Source organism: Pantherophis guttatus, chromosome 1 (genome assembly GCF_059756535.1).
Source record: "Pantherophis guttatus breed Tessera chromosome 1, ASM5975653v1, whole genome shotgun sequence".
NCBI classification, from domain to species: Eukaryota; Metazoa; Chordata; class Lepidosauria; order Squamata; family Colubridae; genus Pantherophis; species Pantherophis guttatus.
In genome coordinates this window covers 294,306,347-294,333,573 of record NC_142063.1, presented here as the reverse complement: position 1 = coordinate 294,333,573, position 27,227 = coordinate 294,306,347, and the positions used below count along the sequence as shown (strand labels likewise).

Here is a 27,227-nt window from a genome sequence, read left to right as displayed (position 1 = left end):
AAGCGGAAGTAGTCATTGATAGGTAGGACGTTGTAGCAGATAATTGTGTACTATGCTTAAGTCAGACCAAAGGCGGCGTAGTTCTAATTGTCTAATCCCAAAATTTCAAACCTGATGGCATAAGGTATTCTGTTGTAAGCAGAGGAGTGGAGTACTCTTCTCATGAAATACCTCTGGACTTGCTCAATTATATTAAAATTCTAAATGCAAATTTTGAACCAGTGTGTTTCCTATTCCAGATCACCAGAAATCTGTAAGTTATTTTTGCTGAAGTTTTAAAGTTTGTAAAATCAGTCTTCCTCACCTATTTCTTAACCAAGGAAAGTGTGGCCACTGAATTCTATACCCTTAAAAATGGGAGGCAAAAAATGAAGAGAGGAGATGGTCTTAGCAAAGTAGTTATTTCCTCTCCAAATGATTTACATCTCCCTTGAAAACTATCTTCCTAATATCCCACCCTGATGCAACTCTTGAGAATTGCTAACTTCCCTATCTCAAAAGAATATCACTCGACAAGGCATATATCAAATAGTAGGCTTTAAGTGGCATCCTGTGAGGCACATGCCACAGAAGTATGCAAGGGGAGGGCAAAAAATTAAGTGAAAGCAGTTATTTTTATTCACTTTAACTTGGCTAGTATTATTATCATAACCATGCACTGGCTCATTAGAGAAATTTCACAAAGACACCCCCCCTCCAATTCTTGCAGACTACACTTTTCCAACTCTTAAAAATGTAGAAATAGCTAGTTAGCTAAAAAATCCAGGGTAATTCATTCCCTTGTGGATAATTCTAAACTGAGTACAAGTTTGGAAATTTTGCCAATGCAGTTAACAATCTAATTTGCTAAGCAAAACAGTGCCTTTTCTTCACTAAAGGTAACTGGGGATTATATGTCAAGTCTAACTACTGTAAGAAGATTGTAGTATCTATTTTTGTCCACTTCTTAAGATAAAACAAGAAAGAGAACAGTGAATGTATTCTTAATTGATTTCAGTGAAGAGTATGAAAGGAGAAGAATATTACTATCAAGCCAGCATGAATATAACCAGTCTTGGCCATAATTTAGTTTCTGTTGAAATTTAAGATTATGCAAGTTATTTTTTGATAAAAATGAACAGCAAACATCCATTTAATTAACAAATAAATATTAGAAGCCTGTCAAGAAAGCAATGCAATTTTTGGACTAATTTTTAATTATGCAAGTTATTTTTCATGAAATGAAATCTAAAAGTACATTCTAGATGTAAAAAGAAAAACAATAATCATGACAAATTGCTCTTTATTTTAATTGGAACTATACTCTTGGGGCAATATAGTTATCTTAAAAAATCCTTTCGTCAGAAAGTTTGTGTAGAATACCTAAAAATCATGGAATGTCTATACTACCTACTGCTTAGTTAAAAGTGTTCAGGGCCACAGCCTCCATCAAATCTAGTCAGTCTGGTCAACAGAAATATGTAAAATGTAGTTCCAAAGTTCTGGAGAGTGTTTGGGGGTGAGAGCATAATCATCACAGAATCAAAAATGCCATTATCAAGTGTGGAAGTTACTGCCCCCAAACCCAAATGTAATTACTAAAATCTAATTTAAAAATGGTTCTGTTCAAAACTAAAACAGCCCTTATAAATATATAAGGAATAAAGATTACCAAATGCTACTCAAATGTGCTAAGTTCCTTCCATTTCAAAACTGGGCAACTTATTAGGTTAAATAGACTGAATCCACATTTGTCATAAAGGCACACAATGTCCAGCAAAAGCTAGTAGATACATAAAATATAGTAGACGGAAGAAAAGAGGTTCTGCTATATTGTGTAATATTTCACAGTAATTATTGCTGCACAATATTTTGAAAGTAGTATAAGCTGTATTAAAATTAAAAGCAAAAGTTATAAAGACTATGCTACATATTCATATATACAAACTATCGGTGCTTTACACAGATATTAAATGACTACTTTTTCTACCTGCTATAAAATTATGAAATCCACGGTTTGAAAAAAATTATTTCAATACCTCTGCCTTCAAACTTTATATATTAAAATAGCAATTGTTTTGTCAATTACAGCCATTTCAATAAAAACTTTAACAGTAAAATTACTATTGTTAAAGCTATGAATTTCTTATATTCCATAGCTATAGTTAAAAGATATGAATACAAAAATATAAAAAATGCATTAGTGCATATATACCATAGTTGATTTTAATTTCCATTTCTTATTAAAAAGCTAATTTAAAAAGCAATTTGAAGTATTGGCATCTTTTCCCTACGTAACAATATAAAAAGGCAAAATAACCTACTTTGAGGTAGTAATGCCAAGTTGTAAAAGTTGAATAGTTTCCTTTTTTCATAATGCATCACCATATTTAAATGAAGTCATTAACTCTTAAAATGTTTCACAATAATACAATACTTTACATTTTTTCAAAAATATGCAAATGGTTATAATTTAAAAAAATCTGAACCTTGAAAAACAATTCCATTTTACAGCCAAATATTGTAAAACAAACTCTTTCATGTTATAAAGGAAAGCTGCAGTGTAAAGCAATGGTTCATAGGGGGAAAAATACTTTTTTTCCAGTTTGTACAATATTTCACATTTTGCATTACTTTCTATTATCACTAAATAAAGCTCTAATGTTTTTTTACCACTAATATTTTCAAACCTGAGACATTCCATGAGAGTAGTACGGGACATTTTTATATATACCCCTACAACTGCACTGTGTACAACAACACTCAACTACAGACTTCAATATGTATGTTAGAATCTTGTCTAGAACTTAAATGGAGTCTGTTTTATCAGGCAGAAGAGTCATACAGTATATAATAACTCTGCTCTAACCTCTATCTGCCAAAATCCCCAAGGCAAGGGAATCAGGTCTGAGTAAGAACAAATATAATTTAGGAAGCAAGAAAATAGTAAAAGTTGCTTTCCACTGGTTCTTGGTATACTGCTAATTTATATGATGCTTTTTGACTAAGGTACTAAAATTATAAAGAAAATATTGGTAATTAAACCCTAAATTTGGTTTTCTTTTTTACAGGACAGAAAATGAACATTACTCATCAGATAACCAGTTTATAAAGCATACAAATTACTTAATACTTTTCATGCACTCTACAACTATTGTTTCTTTAAAAAAAAATACGTCACTTAAAATGGCAAGTGGTTAAAAGGTGATAAGGCTGCATCAATTAGATGGCTGGTAAAAAAATATGGAAATGCACTATCAAAATGTATTTTTAAGAACATCCAGGACAATTATTATATATTCCAAGTGCAAAGGTAGGAGGTATGATGTCTACACCAAAGGTTTCTTGCTGAGACTCTGTATCTTGCATCAGGAGTCGCTCAATAGATGTATGGAAATATGCGGTACGGTACACGTTGGCAGTATTTTTCCCATGCCAAACCGTATTTTTTCTTACATTGGTGTTCATCACGGGCTTCTCGGTGAATAAGCAAACCAGTAAAATATATGACATAGAAATATGGTAAAATATGATTGAATCCTATAAAAAAATATAAAGTATCATTACTTTTTCCTCATCCCATCAGTTGTAATATAATTGTAAGCGCAAAAATATATACAAAAATGTAATGCGAAGTATTAAAATATTTTAACTGCAATTAAAACTAGTTAATTAAATAATTAAGACATATAAAATATTAATGTAGGTGTTTTTTTTTTTAATTATTGAAAGTTTGAATCATTACAAATGTATTAAAAATGCATAATTTTTTTTCTTTTGGTATTATGTTTAATAAAAATATAGCAAAGGAATATTGCCATGAAAGACTATCACATCGTTTATTGTATAGCTCTTTATTTTTCAATTATATTCGTTTTCTATGAAAATTCTCTTATTTTCAAGCATTTTATTACGTATAAATCTTTGGTAGTGAGAATCGTATATTACAGTCAGTAACTATCACTCCACCAACAGAATAGAGATTCAAAAGAAACAGGAAAAGTGTAAGGTAAAATTACTTTATTAACTTACCACAAGGTAAGGACCAAGCCAGGGCCATAATGATATCACCTAAATAATTAGGATGACGCACAAAACCCCACCAGCCAGATACAAGGAGGTTTTTTCCCGTTGCAGTAGGAATAACATTCAAATCTGAATAATAGACATACAATATATATATATAAAATGCAGTAGAAAATATACCTATGAATAAATAGTATGTAGAGTATTGATAAAAAACCAGTAGGTCTAAACACTACTTACGAGCAATTTTTGGATCCTTTGGATTTCTTCTAAATAAATTCTTTTGTGAGTTGGCAGCACGGAAAATGTAATACCCAACAACTTGGAAAAAAAATAAAGTACTGATTATAAGATGATTTATTATTTATTGTCACTTCACAAGAATAATGATAAGGGTAACATTTATAAGATGCATATATTTTTCAATTCTATTATCTCTAAATTCAGTCTTTAGCAAACGAAGATTCTTTTACTAATACATCATCAATATTCTACACCATACCCTAGCAGGTAACACAATGCACAATTCTTAATTTATACAAAAGATGGAATCCATATTGGTTTTCCGTATATCTGTTCCCCCTTTACTGCATTTCCTTCCCTTTCCTTTTTCCTTCCCTTCCCTTGTTTAGAAATATTTTGAGGACGATGGGGGCCGCAGGAACTGAAAATTTCTATTGCAATTCTACACGATAAAAATGAAGTGATAAGTATTAAAATGTAAAGGTTAAAATTTGAATAATGGGATACTTGCATCTTTCTACATTCTTTATTGTATCATGTCAATTATATTCCCATTTTAGGATTGAGTATACTTCCAAGCTAATTATTATGACAAATGTTTTTATAAAAAAGTATTTATACAAAAATATTTCACTATCAATCTAAACAATTCTTTAAAATATGAATATTGTAATCACAGAATTTAGAAAATAACGTCATCTAAATCAAGGGTGGACTTTTATTATTGTTAGATTATAACTTCCACAATAATTTGCAACTGACATAAGGTAGAATTTGGATATATCATCTTCAAGTTCACAATTTCCTCAATCTCATAATATCTCATCTTTTGTTGACCCTTTGTATAGTATTATCATGATTATTCCATTTCTTTCTCAGTAGGGAGAAAGAAATCTTTTGTGCTGCTCTATGCAATAATGCAAAATAATACATTCCTATCATTAAATCATAACTTACTATTTAGAATTACAATGGCAGAAGCTGCAGGCCATGAAATCTCATTTGGATTATTCACTAAATAGAATGCTTGTAAACTGTAGAGAAAGGGAACCCATACTAAGTCTCCAAATGCTAGCATGAATCCAAACCCCTCGTTTGTGATGTCCATTGTTGTTAAAATTGCTTCCTAAAATATTAACAAAAGAATATTCAATTACTTAGTATTTAGATAAGAAACTTTCAAAGCAGCTATTACCAACTTTGCTTCTTTAAATACATGCCCCATTACACAGCACCTTTTACAAGGATACATTTTAAGCTATTGAGAAGAATTCTGAATTCACACTTCTCTAAATAAATACATTTATTTATAGTTCCCATTTAGTAGGTTATTACTGCCTTCCAAAAAAATCTGTCTCTGCTACAATGTATGTGTCTAAGGCAAAACAACTTTCTGATCATGTAACTTTTAAAAGATATATTATTATAGCCTTTTCTTGTAGAGTCAGTTATTCTAATAGTGAACTCAAAGGACTTAGTGTGGAAATTTGAGACAAAATTGGGCTAATTAGCAAATAAAAGAGATATTTCAGTAAGTTTCAATTATTTTTGAGATGTCTGGAAAGTAAAGTTTTAAAACTTCCTAAACAAAGATAGTCAGCAATTGGGCAGCTTTCCAATGATGAATCCAAGTTCCCTAAAGGGTAAAGCAAAAATACCCCCTTTTAAATGGTTCTGGGTTATGAATAAAAGGAAGAATGGTAAACATTCATCTCTTAGAAGTCACACAATAGAAGAACTCCTATTCCCATCATTGTTTTCACAAATATGACTCCAAAATGATGCTGTTGAAATTCAGCCACAGCCTGGTTTGGGCATCAGTGTGCATGTCAGTGTGGGAATGGATATGGATTAACTCATTCATACTTGTTTAAAATAACAAAACAACAACCCCAAACAGAAACTAAACTTTCCCTCCTTAAAACAAAAACCCTACCCTCATCATTCATTTGCCTATTGCCTTTCAGCAATACAATCTCAAAACTCCTATAAGAACTAGTAATGGAACAATGAAGGGCTGCATATGGTCTCTGAGTTGCCCATCCCTGGCTAATAAACAGGAAACATTCTCAGTGCTTTCTGGGTGCCACAGAAATTTACCTCCAAGTGGAGTTATTGTATGTGACACGTACCTACAGTAGAAATAACGAAGTAATTCTTAAAGGAGCCTGCTTTGCAGTTTGAAAAAAAAGATGCTTCATCTGTGCTCTGGCTTGTTGTAAAATATTTTCTCTGAATGCATTGCGTAGCATAATTAACATAATTATGCTACGCAATACTTTGCGTAGCTAACATAATTTTTAAACTGAATTCCTAAAACTTGAATATATTCATCACTTTTTTTAGATGCTAAATTATGGCCATCTTGCCCAAAGACTTTGCCCAATTTGATTCATCTAGTTAAAAATGAAGCTCTATAAGGGTTTATAAAGAACAGCAAATATACAAAATATGGATAAGTGCATACTAATTCTTCAAGGTTTAAATTCTAGTAAAACTCGGTATCACTTCAGATTTTCACTAAGTTTTTAGTTCCTTGTAGTCTTCAAATCCATTTGTGGGCCTTGGGGTATCTATGGAATAGATTATGAATCTAGTTGTAGAAGGAAGAGAAAATTATTACCCCTTCTCTGTTAGTTTGTGTGGAGTAGCAGTTAAATGGTTGGATTACAATAAGGAAGATGAAATTTAAGCCCATGTTCATCTATGGAAGTTTGCTGAAAGATTCTACGTTAATCACTATCTACTTTACAAGCTTGTATATCATATTGAATTTTTGGAAAAAAGATATATAAACCTTATAACCACAGTTTTAAAAATTAACAATAATTCATTCAAGAACTATCAATTGCTAGATTACCTCATTCCAAAGAGCATCTACTACATAGATGAGCTGGAAACTATTAACAAGTATCATTGACAAAGAGGGCGTGTTCCGATCTTGCACTTTCATCTCAGCGAAAAGCATGGCCAAGTTAACAAGAGCCTTTGGAAAAATTAAATTGCATGTTACCCACTTTTATCCTTAAAAGTCTACAATGATCTAATTCAGCCGATATCATATAATGTAGACTGAATATTTCAAATGGCACCCTCCTCTTCACAGAAAACAATTCAATTATATTTTAGTACAATATTATGTATTACATGCCCATTTGTAGTTAGCTTATCTAGGAAAACTTCCAAAGTTATACATTTTTATCCTTGTTGCAACTATAATGCTGCCATAATATATTTTCCACTACTTTGCCCATTTCTTCCTTATCTCATTTTTTATTTTACTTATTATTGTGTAATGTGCAACAAGAGAGTAATACTCACCCAACCAATTAGCCCTGGTCGTAACTCACAGAAGTATTTCAGATCAAAATTTCCAATGCGAGGATTTAATTCATGTCCCATAAAAAAATCATAAAAGATATTCCCTACAAATAAGAATATATGCATGGTTCCTATGAATTTTCTGCCGATAGCCCCATAATAGGTTATAAAACAACAGAGGAATAACAAATAATTGGGGTTATTCTATTCTGAAATTTATTTTCCAATATTATTTTGACTTACCAGAATTTCCTCCATGGGATAATTCATACTCAGGTGCTTTCAGAGAACGGGCATAGAGATAAATGCTCAACAATAAACTAAAAATTGTAGCACTGACAGCAAATTGCAGGAAGTGGTCATATAAATAATAAAACTCCATTTCAAAATATAGAGAAATTCCAACAGCTATAGCTGTTAGGATAAAACTGTAGATTCCTTAAAAAAGAAAAGAAACAACAAATGAGACACGCTTTTTCAAAAATAGTAGGACAGGTACTATGATATAATAGCTTGCCACCAAATTTTCTACTGTAATTTTGATGTGGGGGAATCAGATCATTTCCAAAATCTGCTTGGAACTTTATGCAGTCCATTGTCCATCTGTGACATAGTGTCGTGTCTGAAATGACACCATTCTTTGTAACTGGCTAGAGAAATAAGAAATGCATGGCTGGAGAAATGAGTAAACATGGTTGCTCATACATCTCAGTTCAAACAAGATATCCAAAGAGCAATCATTATCTATCCCTCTTGTGATTACAGTAAACAAGCTGAAACAGGGCCTGTATATATCAAATCCCCAAACAACGGTTTGGAATAGCAATAGGACTCAACCAATTATTTCTCAGTTAAATCAGAGACAATGGATTATCATTGCAGGATGTATTGCAGCCTACCAGAAACATCCTAGACACTCCCACTACCATCAATACATATTAACAGGCTCTGTGTGACTGAATAGAGATTATTCATTCTGCAGTTGCAGAGAAAAAAATAAAATATTTTTTAAAAATAATTAACGGTTTGAGTACCATCATTTAGATTAGATTTTATAAGGACAATGTATGGCTCACTAATATCAAAATAATGTGATAAATAATAAAATCAATAGCCACAATTTATCTACTGTGTTTCCCCAAAAATAAGATCCTGTCTTATATTTTTTTAATGCTGAAATAAGCACTTGGCCTTATTTTCAGAGAGGTCTTATTATTTTGGGGCGCATGGAGCAAGACGGGGATCCTCTTGCCATCTTACCTGATTTCCAGCTCTGTCTCCCTAACCCTAACCTGAGGAAATGGCAGGGATCAGCTGTGCATGCATTTAAATATTTTTGGGGAGGGCTTATTTTTGGGGAGGGTTTATTTTCGGGGATGCGCTCAAAAGCCCAATTGGGCTTATTATCAGTGGATGTCTTGTTTTCAGGGAAACACGGTATTTATTTAGCATATGGCATATCATACATGGACTTGCAATTCACCTAGATTTTTAAAAAGCACAATAAAATATGAATGTTAAAAAGATATATATTTAGATACCAATGCCTAGGCAATCTAACCATTAAAGTGCAACATTGTTTATATGAGAAAAATCAGACAGATATAACACTCAGATTACATCTACAGTTTGATCTACAGTTTGACGTGGGACCCTGCAATCACACTGAGGAGAGGATACTATGCCCCATTGAGTCCCAGCATACAACATGTCAGATGCAAATTCTATTCAGGATTGTCCATTGCTGCCGGGAAAGTTCAAAGCCTGGCACCTTTTGCATGGGGTTATTTATATGTCCTCCTGTATCTGGACATTCAGTAACTCATTTGGCTTTCCATTGGGAATCAATGTCAAAGCTGTTGAGCAGAAGTTGTGCAAGTGCTAATAGCCACAACAGTTAACTTTTTAACAGTACATGTAATTTATTCATTGATAAATTAAAATAAATAAAAGATTAAAAATATATCTGCCTGCCACCAAAAAGCAACACAGTTGGCCATACATATTTCACCAGGGATACCATTTCAGAATTGGGACATTATAACTGAAAAGACCCATCCCTGAATAACTATTTGTTATACCTCAGCATGGGAGAAAACTCAGAATAAAAGTTCTGAAGATAATTTTAGATATGAATAGTAAAACATGGGAATATTCTGTAAGAGATTCTGGTAGCATCTTTTCAGATGAACAAATTTTATTAAAAAGTACTAACCCTTCATAAGGTATGACTTAATTCATTTAATGTGTGGATAATAAAATGATATAGGATTTAAATCTGTTAAGATATATTGATCCTAAGCAAGGCAGGGTTTTGTCATTTAATACAAGAATGTTGAGTTGAGATCAGGAGCTCGAGAGTAAAAATTGCAATATGTAACTGAAATACATGTACTAATTGTATCAACATCAGATTAGTAAATTCCAAAAAAACTGTAAATACAAATTTACCATTTATTCTATACTCCAGCCTAATTCCATTCCAAAGTGGTACCCCTTCCACAATCTGAAAAGAAAAATATATCTTCACCTAAAATATTCACATTTTCGTAGATCATGCAATAGTAAAAGAAATAATAGGATTGTTAAAACTCACCCATGACCCCCACCAACACACACTTGATATAGGAAGCAGAACTCTGAACAATACTATGAAATTTGTGCTTTCACCAATATAAAACAAAAAGTAACCACAAGTAGTCCTCAACTTACGACCAATCGCTGAGCCCCAACTTTTTTGTTGCTAAGTAAGTTAAGTGAGTTGTGCCTCATTTTACAACCATTTTTGTCACAGTTAACAAATCACTGCATCGTTAAGTGAATCATGCAGTCATTAAAGCAAATTGGGCTTCCCCCACTGAGTTTGCTTATCGGAGTTGGCTGGGAAGGTTACAGATGGTGATCACATGACCCTGGGACAGTGCAACTGCCATAAATACATGCCAGTTGCCAAACACCTGAATTCTGATCATGTGACCATGGGAATGCTGCAACGGTCGTATTTGTGAAAAAAGGTCATAAGTCACTTTCCCACTGCTATTGTAACTTCAAACAGTTCCTACCTAAACAAATGATTGTAAGTCAAGCACTACCTGCACTAGATCTTTCCATTCGGTTATAAAGACCATCTGAAAAAAGACTAGAACTACTGCATCCACCACATTCTGAAGGAAGAATGGCATTTTGTTTAGCATCCAATCCCTTGAATCTAGAGGTTTTATTCTACAGGAGTGTCCCCAAATAGAATTCCAACCAGAATTTGGTAGAAAAGAATGAAAGCCTTGCCTACTCCCTTTTCCTTCAGCTGACAGATCCATTCTATACATTGGATGATTTGTAGAATTCTATTCAATATTTCACAAGAAGAATCATTACCCTGGAAGAAAATGTGTAACAAAAGCAATCTATAAAACGCTCATTAAATAAGAAAGGCAAAATTAAAACAAGAACCCGCTACCAACATATACCCTTGGAACCTGAGACATTAGCTCTTCTTTTCATCTCATGTAACCATTTTATAATGGGAGAGTTATGTAGTATAACATTTATACTACATAAAACAGGGTTTTTAAAAATGCTAATTTAGAAGTATGAAGTTACAATGCTGTTTTATAAAATAGATTTAAAAAAATCAAATTTCTACTTCCAGAAGTTTTACCTTTCCTATTGGCAGTAAGTAAAATAGGGCTTGGAGAAAGAACCAAAGAAGAAAGACACCAAACACTCTCGTCTCCCATAAATTTTGGAAAGCTGGTAGTGGAGGAGGAAAATTCAGAAGGCTGGGGTCTTTCTGTGAGCACATTAGCAACAAGCAGAACACAGTTCCAGGCAGAAGAAATATCATAAAGAAGGCACCTTAAAAAAAAGTTATACAATTATTAGAATCAATTCAATTCCAAGGAAGCTTTCCAGCAAGAAAGATAACTGATATCAACTAAAACAGTAGCTGTATCTACTCTTATGTTCAAAATCATTTTCTCTATTGATGTGAATGGAGAGTTTAAAACTTTAGTTATGCATCAAAGGCTCCAGAGTATATGAATCTATAGTTTATGACTTTCAAAACTAGCATACCGATTTTTCCTCCAAATACCAGTTCTTTTGTCTTCCGGCATACTTTTTCAATACTTTTTGGTGTTTCAAAATTTTTCTCTTCTTCATATATCTCCTCTCTTTTCTTCTCCTCCTTTCTAGAATGCAAATTATATCGTTCCAGAATGCGTTCTCTTCTTCGCTCAGACTCAATTCTTTGCCGCTACACACAAACAGCATAAGGGGGAAAAACAAATTGTTATCATCATTAGTATGTACTAAAGAACCCTCCTCAGGTCAATCATCGCTCTCATTTGATTTTGTTGTTGGCCATTATTTCCAAGTCCATTTCTTGGATTGGGAGTCCCTGCACTCAGCCACTCAAGCAAGCCCCTGGTCATCTCATGCCCTCTACATGGAGCTATTCTTGAAGAGTATTTGGAAGCTAAAACTGGTGTAAAATGTGGTAGCAAGGTCAATTCTTGAGGCCCATGGGGTGTGTATGTCCATGTTACATTTTTCCAGCAAGCCGGGCTGGCTTAAGAAGAAATTTTTAAATGTTTTAATTGGTTTGTGATTTTTAATTTTTGGGCCAAATTTATATATATTTCAATTGTTTTTTTACTATTTGTATTTCATGTTCTTAATTCTGGCTGTACACCGCCCTGAGTCCTCAGGGAGAAGGACGGTATATAAATTGGAAATACAAATACATACATCATTGCTGCCAATTTGCTTCTGGGTACAATTCAAGGTGTTGGCTATCGCTTTTGAAGACCTTCATGGTATGGGCCCACACTATCTGAGGAACCGCTCAATGGGACTGACCAACCTCACCCATGCTGCCAGAAAAGGCATGCTGCAGATCCCATCAGTCAAAAAAATTCATCATATTTCATATTTTATACCTCTAAAGTGGCATGAGTAGAATAATTCACTTCTGTGATATCTGGCTCTCCATTATACTGATTTGTATTATTTTCATGCAGCCTCTGGATTGAGAAAAACAGGATATTTTAAAGAGAAATTATTTTATTAATCGTTACAATTAAACTTTGTAGTTATTTATATATTATTTATATTTATATTATATAAATATAATAAATATTAAGTATAGACATGAAAGGAAACCAGATTTATGGACGATGAATAAAGATTTGAATCATATTATTTTAAGCTTTTTTTGTACTAACAATTATAGAAAATACTCAAAAATGCACTAATAATAAATTCGATTACCCTTTGGTTGGTAACATTACTAACATGCAAAAACACAAATTAACATTCAATTTATTGGCAAAACATAAAATCCAAACTTCTATAACAACTTTTAACAGTTTGTTTTAAAATGTCTTAGATACCAAGATGCTTTTCCATGGGGGGAATGGTTCTGCAATTTCTGCAAGTAAATCCTCAAAACTGGAAGCAATTTGAAGTATTCTGTTAATATTCTAACCCTGAAACAAGCCTATTTCATCAGAAACATGTCCCAAACAATTTGATCTGATTCCATTTCTGAGAATATACTTCCAGAAACTTCAAACTACTCTCAGAACATTCTTTACTCTATAGATTGATCTGAGCTGGTGTTTTGTTTTGTATCTTAGTCTCTCTGCCTATATTGTATGTGTGCCTGATATGTACCTTGAAGATTTATAGCTAAAGTCTGAAGGAATCATAATAGTTTCTTGCCCCTCTCCATTGTTCTCAACACATTTAATTCTTTAACCTTAATAGACATGATAAATGTCTTAAGATTATTAATATAAAAAAAGTACTATAAAAAGTTTTATCTTTAAAATTATGTGATGCAGAGTATGTGCAACATTGGCAATCTGGGGCCAAGACATTTAGAGTATTACAGAGCATTCTATTTCTCTCCAAACCACTTAGCGATGGAAATTCTGGTCCCAATTGCTACTTAAGGACTACCTGTAAACCATTTCTGCTAATGAAAACTGGATCAATTAAAAGGTTTTTAAGATAAAAATATTGTACTGGTATCAAAGAGTGATACATGTCCAAATACACTGCTGCTCTGGTTAGAAGTCAATGCAGGAATCCAAAGTGTTTCAATAGCATAAGGGCATCCAATCTCTTCCTAGAATAGGATGCTGTCATTGATGGTACATCTCTTCCCTATGGAGATGATTGGTAGGAATCTCTGGCGTGTTACTGAGTCTTTTGTCGTTTCAGTGAAACCTGCATTTGCTTAAATAGTTTTGAAACCCTCAAAAACTTAAATTCAGATCTGGGGACAAATAGGGCTAAATGCAACCTTCTTGGAGGTTTTCAATAGAGCAGAACAGAATAGAAAACAGAATAATTTATCTCACCAAGTGTGGTTAAATACACAAGGAATTTGTCTCCAATTTAGAAGCACAACTTGTTTTCAGTTAAAATTTCACATGCTTTGAAAAGACTTTTTTCCCTGATCACAGGCAAGCAATGACACAGTTGACATTCTAATTCTTATATTATCTCCTGTCTAGGACATATAAACCTCTAGCTGTAAATTGAACACTATCTAACCTAGAATCAGCCAGAGGACTGCAGCCTTTCCCTAATTATTGTTTCTTTGTCTGATCTCACCAAGAATGAAATCAAACAGCTGTTTCAAGTACAGAATGAAAACCTGGCAAAAGAGGTGGTATGGCTGCTCTGCTATCTCCTGCAGAAGCTTTTCTGAGAAAGCTATCATCAAGCTTTTCTGAGAAAGCTATCATCAGATGACCAGCTGTCATCGGAGTGTTTTGAAATATCTTTTCCATCCTGAATAAATTTGCTATAGTCGCCAAGAATGCTAAGAGAGTGTTTATGAAGGGAACCTGAGAAAATCAAGGACCTTCAACTGGAAAATGCATAGATCCAAAGAATTGGACTTATCCATTCAAATATTAATATTTTACCAAAAACTTCCAAAAAGGAAAACAGAAAATCCCAAGCCATCTTAATGACTCAAGCTTTATTTTGAAGAAAGAAAACTAGCATTTTGGAACTGTATAATTGTATCTGGTCAATTGTCAATCTCCTCCTTGGCCAGTGACTTTCTTCCTTTCTGCTTGCAGGAATGAGGAAGGCAGAACCATCACAAAATGAATGTGGGACATGAAAGCTAAGCAGACTTGTGCTCCAGAAGGGTGAAACCAGTGGATTTGTTTTTAAGAGACGGAGGAATAATGCTACTGTAATCATAAAGGTTGAGGAAGAAACCTGTGACACTTACATGCTGTTTATCTGTAAATCTGACCTCTGCACCCTGAACTAAAGAGTAATGCTAAAGCCAAAAAGAGAAATGGTAAATTTCCAGGATTTTTGCTACCAAGATGGAAATCATTAGAATTAACTTTTGATTCTCCTCCAACTTGAAAAGTGAAGTTTCACTTCACTTTTTTTGGGGGGGGGGGGCAGATTTTCCACAATTATATGCCTAATTATATGCCTAATGAGCCGAGGTGGTGCAGTGGTTAGGGTGCAGTACTGCAGCTACTTCAGCTGATTGCTAGTTCAGCAGATCAGCGGATCAAATCTCACCGGCTCAAGGTTGACTTAGCCTTCCATCCTTCCAAGGTGGGTAAAATGAGGACCCAGATTGTTGGGGGCAATATGCTATTTAGTATACTGTCTTTGGTGTAAGCCACCCAGAGTCCTCAGAGAGTGGGCGGCATAGAAATATGAATAATGAAATAATAAAAAATAAATAAACTCAATTTTAGTATTCCAGATGAAGCAGGTTGCTCCTGATCCTAAGTGATGAAGAGATAAGCTATCTAATCTGCCTAGGTTGTGTCCAATCAAGTTCCCTAGAGAAGCATTTGTTTCTGACTGAAAGAAGCATATGGTATGTAGCCAACATTTCTGCAATACAGCTAGTTAAATATTTTTGAGAAGAGAAAATACACCAAGGCAGGTGATTCTACCAATGCATTTGAATTCATTCCCTTTGGAGTTCTTTAGAAACAATATTTCTTTTTTCCAAGATTTCTATTTGTTAGAATGTTGCTCCACAGTGCTTAAATCAAATCTTTATCACAGTTACAAAGACCAGTAATGCTAAACGTTCTCTAGCCTTACTCTACTTAATGGAGCATTCTGATATAAATGAGAACATTAGAACAATAAAACATTCTTTTATTGCAACAATGCTTGAAGATTTTTCAGTAAAAAAGCCCTAAACTGAAGCATAGCTACTACTGAGCCATATTTTCCTGTACTTCTCATTAATGTCAATAGTAGCTGGACAATGTCCAAATATAATGACATATAAATACATACTTTTATGTTCAGCAACATGCTGTACTAAACTCCATCATCTTACTCTCATTTTGATGAACTTTTCAGGTACTAGTGAACTGCGACAAATTACTTGAGTTCTTCATAGGTATGCACAAAATCCATAATTTCAGAAATGGAACATCCTGGAAAGTTCTGAACTAATCTCTTCTAACCCATGCCAGTCCAGCCATCCCAGGAGTAATTAGGCAGTTTTCATGAATGGGAGGTTCTGTATATCCCAAGTTCTTATAGAATCTTATCATGTATTGCTTCTTTGGTTTAACCAAAGTAGAATGAATATATCACACAATCATCTAAGTAACTTAAGTATCAAATTTTAGTTAACATAGTTTACAGCTATTGTTAGTATTGATTAGGTATAACAATAGGTGCAACTGTAGAGCATGGATTGCCTTGTAACAAACACATGCAACAAAAACTGAGAAGTTGCAGGAAAGTGTAAGTTCCTGAAGTAATAATACCTTACCTCCCTTGGAAAACTACCAAGTAGTTCTTATCATTTTCACAGATGCATGCTCTATTCCAATTCATTCCAACCCTTTCATGTATTAAATTGAAATGTAAACAAATTACATTTCTAAATATCTTTACCATATTTTCCTTCAAAATAAGTATTTTCAATCAAAAACTACATCAGGACATTTGAAAAATACTGAAAGTCAACATGGTTACATATTTCAATCTGTATAAGTTTTAAGAGCCTATGTCTGAGTAGGTTTTTTTAAAGCAATTAAACTGATTTTAAAGGTATCCTTAAAGCTGCATGGCTTTATGACAAATAGATTTTACTAATTGACAACAGATTAATAAAATTGCTGTTATCTCCCATATTTTTTTAGTTCATCTTGATTTGGAAAGAAGTGTACCTAGATAAAGTTTCTACTTCATTACACCTAAGTTTTAGCAACATATAAATAACTAATGAACATAGTTTTTAGATCAAATTGATGAACGATTTAATTAAATCTAAAGGAATTCAAAGCAATAGAAAACAAAACATGAATACAGCTTTGTAATGCAACCTCCCCACCATAAGAGTCAAGAGAGATCAAATCAAATACCAAAGGAGTCAGATTAGGTTCCACAATATTATTTTCATTTTTTGGTTCTCTGCTTCGTGAGGAAGAACGACGTTTGTGTTTTGCTGGTCGACCAGGTGAACGAGATCTAGAGCCTGATCTAGATCTGCTACCACTGCGTCTTGATGGAGAACCTGAGGAAGAGCTGCTTTTTCTAAATCGAAAAGATGACACAGACTAGAAAAAAACAATTAAATAAAATTATTCTATTACAGTTTAACCAGCTAACAATAAGAATTGATATCTATATTTTCATTTAAAAGTGGCACATTATTTTAAATAACTCAAGTTCCAGAAGCATTATCTAAAAGAATTAATATAATAAACTGATAGGAAAATGCAACAACTGATTCAGAAAACATGATTTCTAATAACTTTGGCAATATATAAATAATATATTGATTATACATCTAGAGTATAAGACGCTCCGGACTATAAGATGCACCTACCTTTTTTGGTGAGGAAAACAAGAAAAAGAAATCTGCCTCTGCCTCCCAGTAATTTTGCCTCATTGCAGCAAACAGTCTGCTTTACTTTCATTTTCATTTTCAGCATAGCTTGATTAGCACAAGAAAAAAAAATCTGCTCCCAGTAATTTACCTCCTTGCAGCAAGCAGCAGAGGCCCGCGCAGCAATAGGCAGTGGCAATCCCAGCAGCCTGAAACAGCCGAGAGTCAGAAGGCTGATCCAATGGACAATCAACTTGTGCTAATTAGGCTGTGCTGAAGCTGAAACAAAGTTTTATATTGTCATATTTCACTATGTGATTCCAATATTTAACAAAGATCTGGTATACAGTGGGGCAAAAAAGTATTTAATCAGCCACCAATTGTGCAAGTTCTCCCACTTAAAAAAACGAGAGAGGCCTGTAATTGTCATCTTAGGTAGACCTCAACTATGAGAGACAAAATGAGAAAACAAATCCAGACAATCACATTGTCTGATTTGGAAAGAATTTATTTGCAAATTATGGTGGAAAATAAGTATTTGGTCACCTACAAACAAGCAAGATTTCTGGCTCTCACAGACCTGTAACTTCTTCTTTAAGAGGCTCCTCTGTTCTCCACTCATTACCTGTATTAATGGCACCTGTCTGAACTTGTTATCAGTTCAACAACCTGTCCACAACCTCAAAACAGTCACACTCCAAACTCCACTATGGTGAAGACCAAAGAGCTGTCGAAGGACACCAGAAACAAAATTGTAGATCTGCACCAGGCTAGGAAGACTGAATCTGCAATAGGCAAGCAGCTTGTCTGCAAGCAGCAGAAATCAACTGTGGGAGCAATAATTAGAAAATGGAAGACATACAAGACCACTGATAATCTCCCTCAATCTGGGGCTCCATGCAAGATCTCACCCCGTGGGGTCAAAATGATCACAAGAACGGTGAGCAAAAATCCCAGAACCACACAGGGGAACCTAGTGAATGACCTGCAGAGAGCTGGGACCAACGTAACAAAGGCTACCATCAGTAACACACTATGCCGCCAGGGACTCAGATCCTGCAGTGCCATACGTGTCCCCCTGCTTAAGCCAGTACACGTCCGGGCCCATCTGAAGTTTGCTAGAGAGCATTTGGATGATCCAGAAGAGGATTGGGAGAATGTCATATGGTCAGATGAAACACAAAGTAGAACTGTTTGGTAGAAACACAACTCGTTGTGTTTGGAGGAGAGAGAATGCTGAGTTGCATGCCAAGAACACCATACCGACTGTGAAGCATCATGCTTTGGGGCTCTTTCTCTGCAAAGGGACCAGGACGACTGATCTGTGTACAGGAAAGAATGAATGGGGCCATGTATCGTGAGATTTTGAGTGCAAACCTCCTTCCATCAGCAAGGGCATTGAAGATGAAACATGGCTGGGTCTTTCAGCATGACAATGATCCCAAACACACTGCCCGGGCAACGAAGGAGTGGCTTCGTAAGAAGCATTTCAAGGTCCTGGAGTGGCCTAGCCAGTCTCCAGATCTCAACCCCATAGAAAACCTTTGGAGGGAATTGAAAGTCCGTGTTGCCCAGCAACAGCCCCAAAACATCACTGCTCTAGAGGAGATCTGCATGGAGGAATGGGCCAACATACCAGCAACAGTGTGTGCCAACCTTGTGAAGACTTACAGAAAACATTTGACCTCTGTCATTGCCAACAAAGGATATATAACAAAGTATTGAGATGAACTTTTGATATTGACCAAATACTTATTTTCCACCATAATTTGCAGATAAATTCTTTCCAAATCAGGCAATATGATTGTCTGGATTTGTTTTCTCATTTTGTCTCTCATAGTTGAGGTCTACCTATGATGACAATTACAGGCCTCTCTCATCTTTTTAAGTGGGAGAACTTGCACAATTGGTGGCTGACTAAATACTTTTTTGCCCCACTCTCTTCATTTAATGACCCCCAATTGAACAGACTTTGGATTTTTTAGACCTATCAGATCTGGATAGCTGTTATATTTGGTACTGTGCGGCCCTAGTCAGTTGGTCTGTTTACTATCTCCAAGAGATTCTCTGATTTGTAGATTGGCCTAATCTATTAGGTTGGGTGACTGTTCTAGCTCTGAAGTTCCCAGCTTAGAAACTCATATTTCATTTGACTCCTTAACTCTGACATGTCTTATCAGCTACCAGATCAATTTTTTCCTCATATACAAAACATATTTTTCAAATCAAACATTCCATTTGTTGTGTTAGAGACATTTAACTTGAAAAGACACCCTTTTGTCTATCGGGATGTTAAATCTGGGTTTTGCTATACTGAACAGCTAAAATTCTTATATAAAAAAATAGAACTGATTAGAACATTAAATTTAATTTCCTTAGAGTTGCTAAATAGATTGAAAACCAAAAATAGCCATAAGATTTTTTCTCAACTGAAATTCTTTAGTTCATCAGTTTTGTGACACTAATCAACATACATTCAGAATCTAGTCCATTTGAGGGGGTGGGGGGTGGGGAGGGTGGGAAGGTGCTTCAAAACTTTGCAAGAATCAAATGCAAAGTCAGTAAACCTATATATAGTAACAATTACTAGACATCTGCAGATTTTAAAATGCCTCTGGAAAGCAACTGAACTAATCCCAAAATGATGTGCTTCAGATTTACAGTTAAAGCAACTGAACATCTGTAAACTTTCAAATACAGAGATTAACTCCCATCATATATGACTTCAAACAAACTTATAGAATACAACATTAACTATAGAATCAGAATTTGTCTACACTTTGCTTCACAAAAAAGAAACACTTTTAACATCGTGATACTTTAAAGAAATAATGCTTCCAGAAGAATGTACGTATGGTTAGTATTAGCAGGAGAAATTCTGATGAATTTAAACTTGGACAGAAGGAAGACAGCAGGCAACAGTCACAGAAGCTTGCTCCCTACGACTCTTCTTTCCCTGCACATAGGGCCATAACTACCAACTGCTTTGTTGGACTGATTCTAGAAATTTGTCAATATTTATTGTATTTTATAGCATGTTAGCTGTTTTGGGAGCATTATCATAAAATAGGGAAAGATAATAAATAAACAAAGAAACTTAATTTTGGGAAATGATGCAAAATTGTTTTATAAGTGACAAAAGCTTCACAAGAAAGTTAACCAAAATTTTATATATTTACTGATTCCGAAGGTTGCTTACCCTCATATCATTTTCTTTCAGACTAAGTTCAGTTCCATCTTCATATTTAACTGTATAAAGATGTGTATGTTCATCATAACTGATTACTTTTACTTCATAGTATAACACACTTCCAGGCCATCGGCCCATTACCACTTCTTCATCTGCAAATTTTCTCCTGGGCATTTTTCAACCAATACTAAAAAAAAAAAAAAAAAAGTATATGTATGCATGGAGTAATACATTAAATTTCTGTTTTAAAAACTGTGGACATTCAAGTTCTATCTTAACTTCTGTTTGGTAGATTGGAAAAATAAAGTTATATTTTGAACAGTAGGCCACATAAAAATCAAGCAAATAAATCAGTATTCCCTCCGATTGAATGAGGGGAACAAAACAGACACGTGGATACTGATCAGATTTAGTAAGGTGTAGAGTAATTAAAGGATTGGATGCGGATTCCATTTTTCCTTCTTCAAATAATCATGTGAAATTATGAAATTAAACACAATGTGCACACTCTGATTTATATAATAACCTGAAACAGAAATTACAGATTTCTTCATTTGATTATGTTATGTTTTATTCCAAAATCATAGTAATTCAAGACATACACTAAACTCATCACCATCAATCTTTGTTTCAGTTGTTGACTAAGATTACAATCATCCTGGGAATAAAAATTAAGATTTAACATTTAAGGTAATTTAAATTTAAGTTAAGTAAAGTAACTTAAATTTAAATTTAAGGTAATTAACAGATTAATAGCAGTTATAGGGACTACTAACAAAATTCTGTAATCATATAAGAATAAAAAAATTACTAATTATTGATATTAAAACTATAAAGACTAAGATATAGCAATGCAGTACAATAAAACAGCAACATATCATAATTTAGAACAAAAAAATCATCACATCAAACAATATAGATCAGGAGTCCCCAACCCCAGCCGCACCCCATTCAGAACCGGGAGGGAGCATGTGTACATGTGCAGCCCTACTCAACACGAGTGCTCACAAATGAAATTGTGTGTGTGCATGCATGCATGCCTGCCCCTCATGCAAAACCATCCCCTCCTTCCCCCACGCCTCCAAGAAAGAAAGGTTGGGGAACGCTGATCTGAACTATATGTTGTAATAAACTAATCTAATCAAATCAAACCTTTATTGTCAATGCACAACTTGTGTACAATGAAATTTAATAATTTACATTACTACCACTATGATGTAGAGTCAGTGTGTTTCAAGATCAAGCACTAAACTTTGGATTGAAAGAAATGGTAGTCCTCCCTACTGAAATATTTTTAATCTCTTAAATTGACTTTTCCAGGCACAGTTAACACTAAGTGTACCATTCAAATGAACAAGTGTTATAATTACCAATAACACACAGAGAGAAGTCAGTTTGCTATAGTGATAAAGGCATCATGCTAAAAACCAGAAGACTATGAATTCCAGTTCTACCTTAGGCCCAAAGCCAGCTCAGTGACATTGGGCCAGTCACTTTCTCTCAGCCCCAGAAAGGTAGTAATGGAAAAAAATCTTCCAAAAAACTGAAATAATTACCCAGTTGCTTTATGATTCAGATTTTTATATATGGGAATGACAAAAGTTCTAAAAGAGCTCTAAAACCTGTCAAAGCAGATATATATATGAAATATGAAATATCATATTTCATATCAGTATGCCCTTTAGATAATTAATAAAAGATCTCTATTCTCCCTGCCTGACAAATATGACTTAATGACAGGTATCAGACAGCCTCCCTACTGACACTAAATGCTTTGCCCTTCAAGTTACTTAAAGGAAAATACCATAACATCCCCAAAATAAAGCACAGATGTCCATGTAGATTAGATTTGCAGAAATAATGGACATGTAGTATTCCATTGAGCTATGTATGCAAGTCTTCAAATTAATTTAATATAACTACATGTTGTTACATAACTCAAGTTAGAGACAGCATATATAAATTTATTACAGAATTATCAGTTCCATATGTATGAAATAAGATTGCAAAATTTTGTTCAATCACTATTTATAGTGAAATGGATGGAATTTCATATCGCCAAGAATTTTCCTCTTTTAATAATGTAGAGCTATCTAATTTCAATGGGCAGAATCTTATCCCATAATAGCTTTGCAAATGATTTATTTTCAGAGTGTATTGCAAAAAATATTCATGACTCCTCGGCTTGAAAGAAGTGATTTTTAAAAGACCTTTTTATTATGTTCCATGTAAATCAGTTTTTCTTAGTGCAAAGGGCATATGCAGGAACCTGCTTTCTTCACCATCTGCTTTATGTAGTAGTATTAGTAATAAGTGAAAGGCCTCTCAGTCCTAGTGTCTTTAGTTCAGCTTTGGGATGCAATAGGATTTTGAAGAGAACAAATTTATCGTCACAATCAGTTTGCCATACAAACATGTCATCTGTCAGAATCACATTTTAACTGACTAGCTTGAAGATCTGCACTCTACAAATATTTGATTTTTTTTTCCCAAAAGGGACACATTATATAAAACAGTTCTTAAGCTATTATTTAAAATATAAGCAAATACTTTAATTTCAAAAGGTAAGTGAGGAGAAGAATGTTTGACCTGGTGGAGTGGAAATCAGTCCTATGGCCTGGGAGAACCAGGTGGGAGTGAGAAAAGGCCTGTTGGGACTCAAGGCATCTACAGCTACATGGAAGGAAATATGCAGTGGGGTACCACAAGGTTCCATCTTAGGTCTAGTACTCTTCAATATCTTAATAAATGACTTAGATGCGAGAATAGACAGGGAACTCATCAAATTTGCAGACAACACTAAACTGGCAGGAATAGCCAATATCCCAGAAGACAAGCTCAGGATCCAAAAAGATCTTGATAGACTTAAACAATGGGCCCTATCCAACAACATGAAATTTAATGTGGAGAAAAGCAAGGATTTACACCTAAGCAGGAAAAACCAAGGGTACAAATACAAATGAGGTGAAACCTGGCTTAAAAACATTAACTGTGAAATGTCTATGGAGATTCTCAGTCATCCAGGTCATGGTTGTCCCAAAGGTGCTTTTTTAAGAGGCAACTGGACTTTCTGGTTTTTTTTTCTTTGAAGATATTTTGCTTCTCATCCAAAGAAGCTTCTTCAGCTCTTCAGTTTTGGGAGTATCTGTGAGAGAGACCTTGGAGTCCTAGTGGATGATCACCTAACAGGAGCCAGCAACGTGCAGCAGCAGTTAAAAAAGTTAATATAACCCTTAGTTGTATAAACAGAGGCATAGAATCAAAATCACGTGAAGTATTAGTTCCATTTTATAAATCCTTAGTAAGACCAACCTGAAATACTGCATCCAGTTTTGGTTATCACATTACAAAAAAGAACGTTGAGACTTTGGAAAAAGTGCAAAGAAGAACAACATGATTAAGGGCCTGGAGACAAAAACATATGAAGAACGGTTGCAGGAATTGGGTATGGCCGGTCTAGAGAAAAGAAGGACTAGGGGTGACATGATAGCAGTATTCCAAGGGCTGCCACAAAGAGGGAGTCAACTTATTTTCTGAAATAACCCTATCTGAAAAGGTACAGGGTCTCCTGCTTGAGCAGAGTTGGACTAGACCTCCAAGTCCCTTCCAGCTCTATTCTGATTGATTGATTGATTGGAAGGCGCACGAAGTGGAGCATGGGATTTCTTGGGGGTGGGAGACACCTTGGGAGGACCAGAACCAGCAGCCCTAGACCTGTACTAGGCCTCCAACAGCCTCCCCCACCCAAAAGGCACTCCACACTCCGCTTAATGATCCGCACATTCATTTAACATTTCATTGGGGAGAGCAAGGATGGGGTGCATTGGATGATACATTTCACCTAACGACTGCTGCAATATGTGACCATAATGGGCAGGCTTCATTATGGTCGTATCGCAAGGACTACCTGCTCTGTTCATGTTATATATTCTTAACTTGGTATGAATTTAAGAGCACCTAGAAAGGATCACTTAACTATAATAGTCAAGTCTTAGCCATATTTTAAAGAGTAAATTCTCAACTACCCTTTCCGATCTTTCCTGTGATGGTCCTTCAATGTTTCACTTTAATTATAAAATCAATCATGCATTTTGATTGATACAGCTTTTCCATGTGTGTGTGTTTATTCAAAACAAACAGAACTTTTTCTAAGCAGATATTCATCAGTCACTATTGTTTTATTCTTGGGTCTCTGAATAGTCTATTCATTTATTCTGTATCTTCTTGACTTGTAACCACCCATCAGTATTATCTGACAGAATAACTTTCTCCACTAGATGGCATTTATTTGAAATTTTATTTTTTCCCAAAACTATTTTTGGTATTTTTATTATCAGCATTCATTGGAAAGTATACTGCAACTATTGATAGCCTATGGACATTCATTTTCATATGCACCCAATAATACTCTACGTGACACCAGTTCATATTTTAGCCCTTTCGCTCCTGATTAAAGCTACATCTTTACTTCTGTACAACCAGCCATCAATTCCTTAAGATCAGATTCTATCCTTCCTCTTTTTCTTAGTTTCACAACATATCTATGTTCAGTGACACAAAGTATCTATTTTTGTTATAATTTGATACATTCATTCAGACACAAAATATTTTTGTTATAATTTGATACATTATTTCATGCTTTTCTTACAGAATGGCCCAAATCCCTATTATATTCAACCCAAATGTTAATTAACTAAGAGCACTGCAAAACAATAAGTGAAACCTAAGTTATGCTTACTTACATCTATGCCATATTCAACAAACCTAAGCGACTTTCCTAGTTGTGATGTCAAATTATAAATTACCTCCACCAAGTTTTCAGTTTATTTTGGTGCCACCTCACGCCTCTTTGGAGATATGTTTTATTATAAAAATATTTGATTTGATTTGATAGTAACTAAGTCACTTTGAACAATGTGTTTGTTCAGATGTATTTGTTCTATATTATTTACTGTACTAGAATTAACAGATACTGATCAAAGTTAAACATTGTAATAAAACTTCTACAATTCCACTATTTTTATCTTTCAGAAACTGTTCTGACAACCTCTTCAGGATCTGAAGGTTGGTTGTTTGAAATAGAAACTCGTAAAAGGTTGTCATTTATTTGCTCCTCGTTTAAAGCAATAAAACTATCCGACGCAATAAACCACATTCACATTTCAAGGACACGTGCGAACCTTTCCCAAGCATATTAATTTCGAAATGAGTATAAACTTTGATGGGATTATCCTCACTAATTGCCTCACTCGCTTTCATTATTAAGTCCCTCACGCTCGTCCCGCCTCTGAAAGGAGCGAGCGATCAACCTCATACAGAGAATACGGCTCCTTTCAACGGGCTCGGCGGCGCCCCCTCGCGGCCCCCACTGGAACGATTCTAAGGTTTCGTTCAAAAACGCTCGCTCGCTTGAACTTCCAGGATTAAATTCGAGCGAAAACTAACGTCAGCGGGAGTGAAAGTGCCGGAAGGAGCGAGAAGAGCGGCGCTCAACGAGAAAAGAGCCCGAAGACGACTACATGAAGTCCGCCGAGGCCTAAGAAAATGGAGGAGAAAGGGGGAAAGAAGGAACCGCAAGAGGCAAAGGAGGCGGCGACCGCCCGGTGCCCTCCCACCTTGGGAAAGGCGCTTGAAGGGGTGTGTCCCGGCCCGCATAATATGAACGCGCCCTCACCTGGCGGCTACTAGCCTCCCTGGTAGTTGGATACTGAGAGCGGGAGTCCTCGGAGACAAAAAAGGAGCGCAGAGCTCAACAGCGAGGCGAACTAACCGCTTTTAGCGACGGTTGCAGGCGGGAGGACACGGCGACGTTCCAAACCCCTCCCCCCCGTCCTGCTGGGAGGCGCGAAGGCCGAGGCGCCAACCGCCGCCATTGGGCAAGGCTAAGCATTTGAATCGCTCGTAGTGCCCGCTGATTGGCTGCAAGTCGGTGGCGCGTTCCTCCCTCTCATTCCTCCGACTTTCGCACCAAGTTCTGCCTCCGGTTTAGCCAATGACATCGTTCACTCGAGGGAAATAAAAAGGGAAGCCCCCGTGGCTTAAAGGGGTTCGAGTGCTCGCGCCTCTTCGGTTGGGCGAGCGCGTTAAAAACAATAACGAGTCCCCTTGTTTCTGTCGCCGCTGATCCGAGGACATGCAGGGATGACGGAGGATCAGAGTACAAACAGAGTAGATGCGGTGAAGGTTCCGCTTTTTACGCTCAGAATGTGTTCAACCGAAAACCAAATAGAAGTAGAATGTGTGAATGCAGAAACTGATTTACTGAAGAGGGGTTTTTGCGGGTCGGCAGGCAATCGTGATTAATTCTGAAAATGTAAAGAAATCCTTTGAGGGATGCATGAATGCCATTGGGACACATGCGAACAACACAGCCACTATGACTTTACCAATTGTGATTTTTAAAACCTGGTGTACTTTTTTATTTAAATGCAGCCATAGGTTAGAATGAGACCCAGTTTGGTGTAGTGATTAAGGCATTCGGCTAGAAACCTGGAGACTGACCTAAAGCTATCTGGGTGACTGGACCAGTTCCCACACTCAGTGGTAGGAGGAAGGTATTGACCAACAGTTTCTAAAACACTGCCAAGAAAAATGCAGTCCTTGTCCAGGCAA

General features: G+C 35.4%; 1 protein-coding gene across 1 annotated transcript; it reads right to left on the bottom strand.

The window, feature by feature from the left end:
• Positions 1 to 1,178: 1,178 nt before the first annotated feature.
• Positions 1,179 to 26,532, bottom strand: LBR (lamin B receptor). Its single transcript, XM_034427925.3, has 14 exons — positions 26,290 to 26,532; positions 20,625 to 20,802; positions 16,959 to 17,153; positions 12,510 to 12,593; positions 11,644 to 11,824; positions 11,228 to 11,424; positions 10,021 to 10,075; positions 7,813 to 8,007; positions 7,570 to 7,673; positions 7,109 to 7,234; positions 5,206 to 5,374; positions 4,246 to 4,326; positions 4,012 to 4,134; positions 1,179 to 3,519 (listed from the first exon to the last, which is right to left on the bottom strand). Exons 2-14 carry the CDS (start codon positions 20,787 to 20,789, stop codon positions 3,359 to 3,361), a joined length of 1,836 nt encoding a protein of 611 aa, XP_034283816.1. The 5' UTR covers positions 20,790 to 20,802; positions 26,290 to 26,532; the 3' UTR covers positions 1,179 to 3,358.
• Between the last annotated feature and the right edge of the window lie 695 nt (positions 26,533 to 27,227).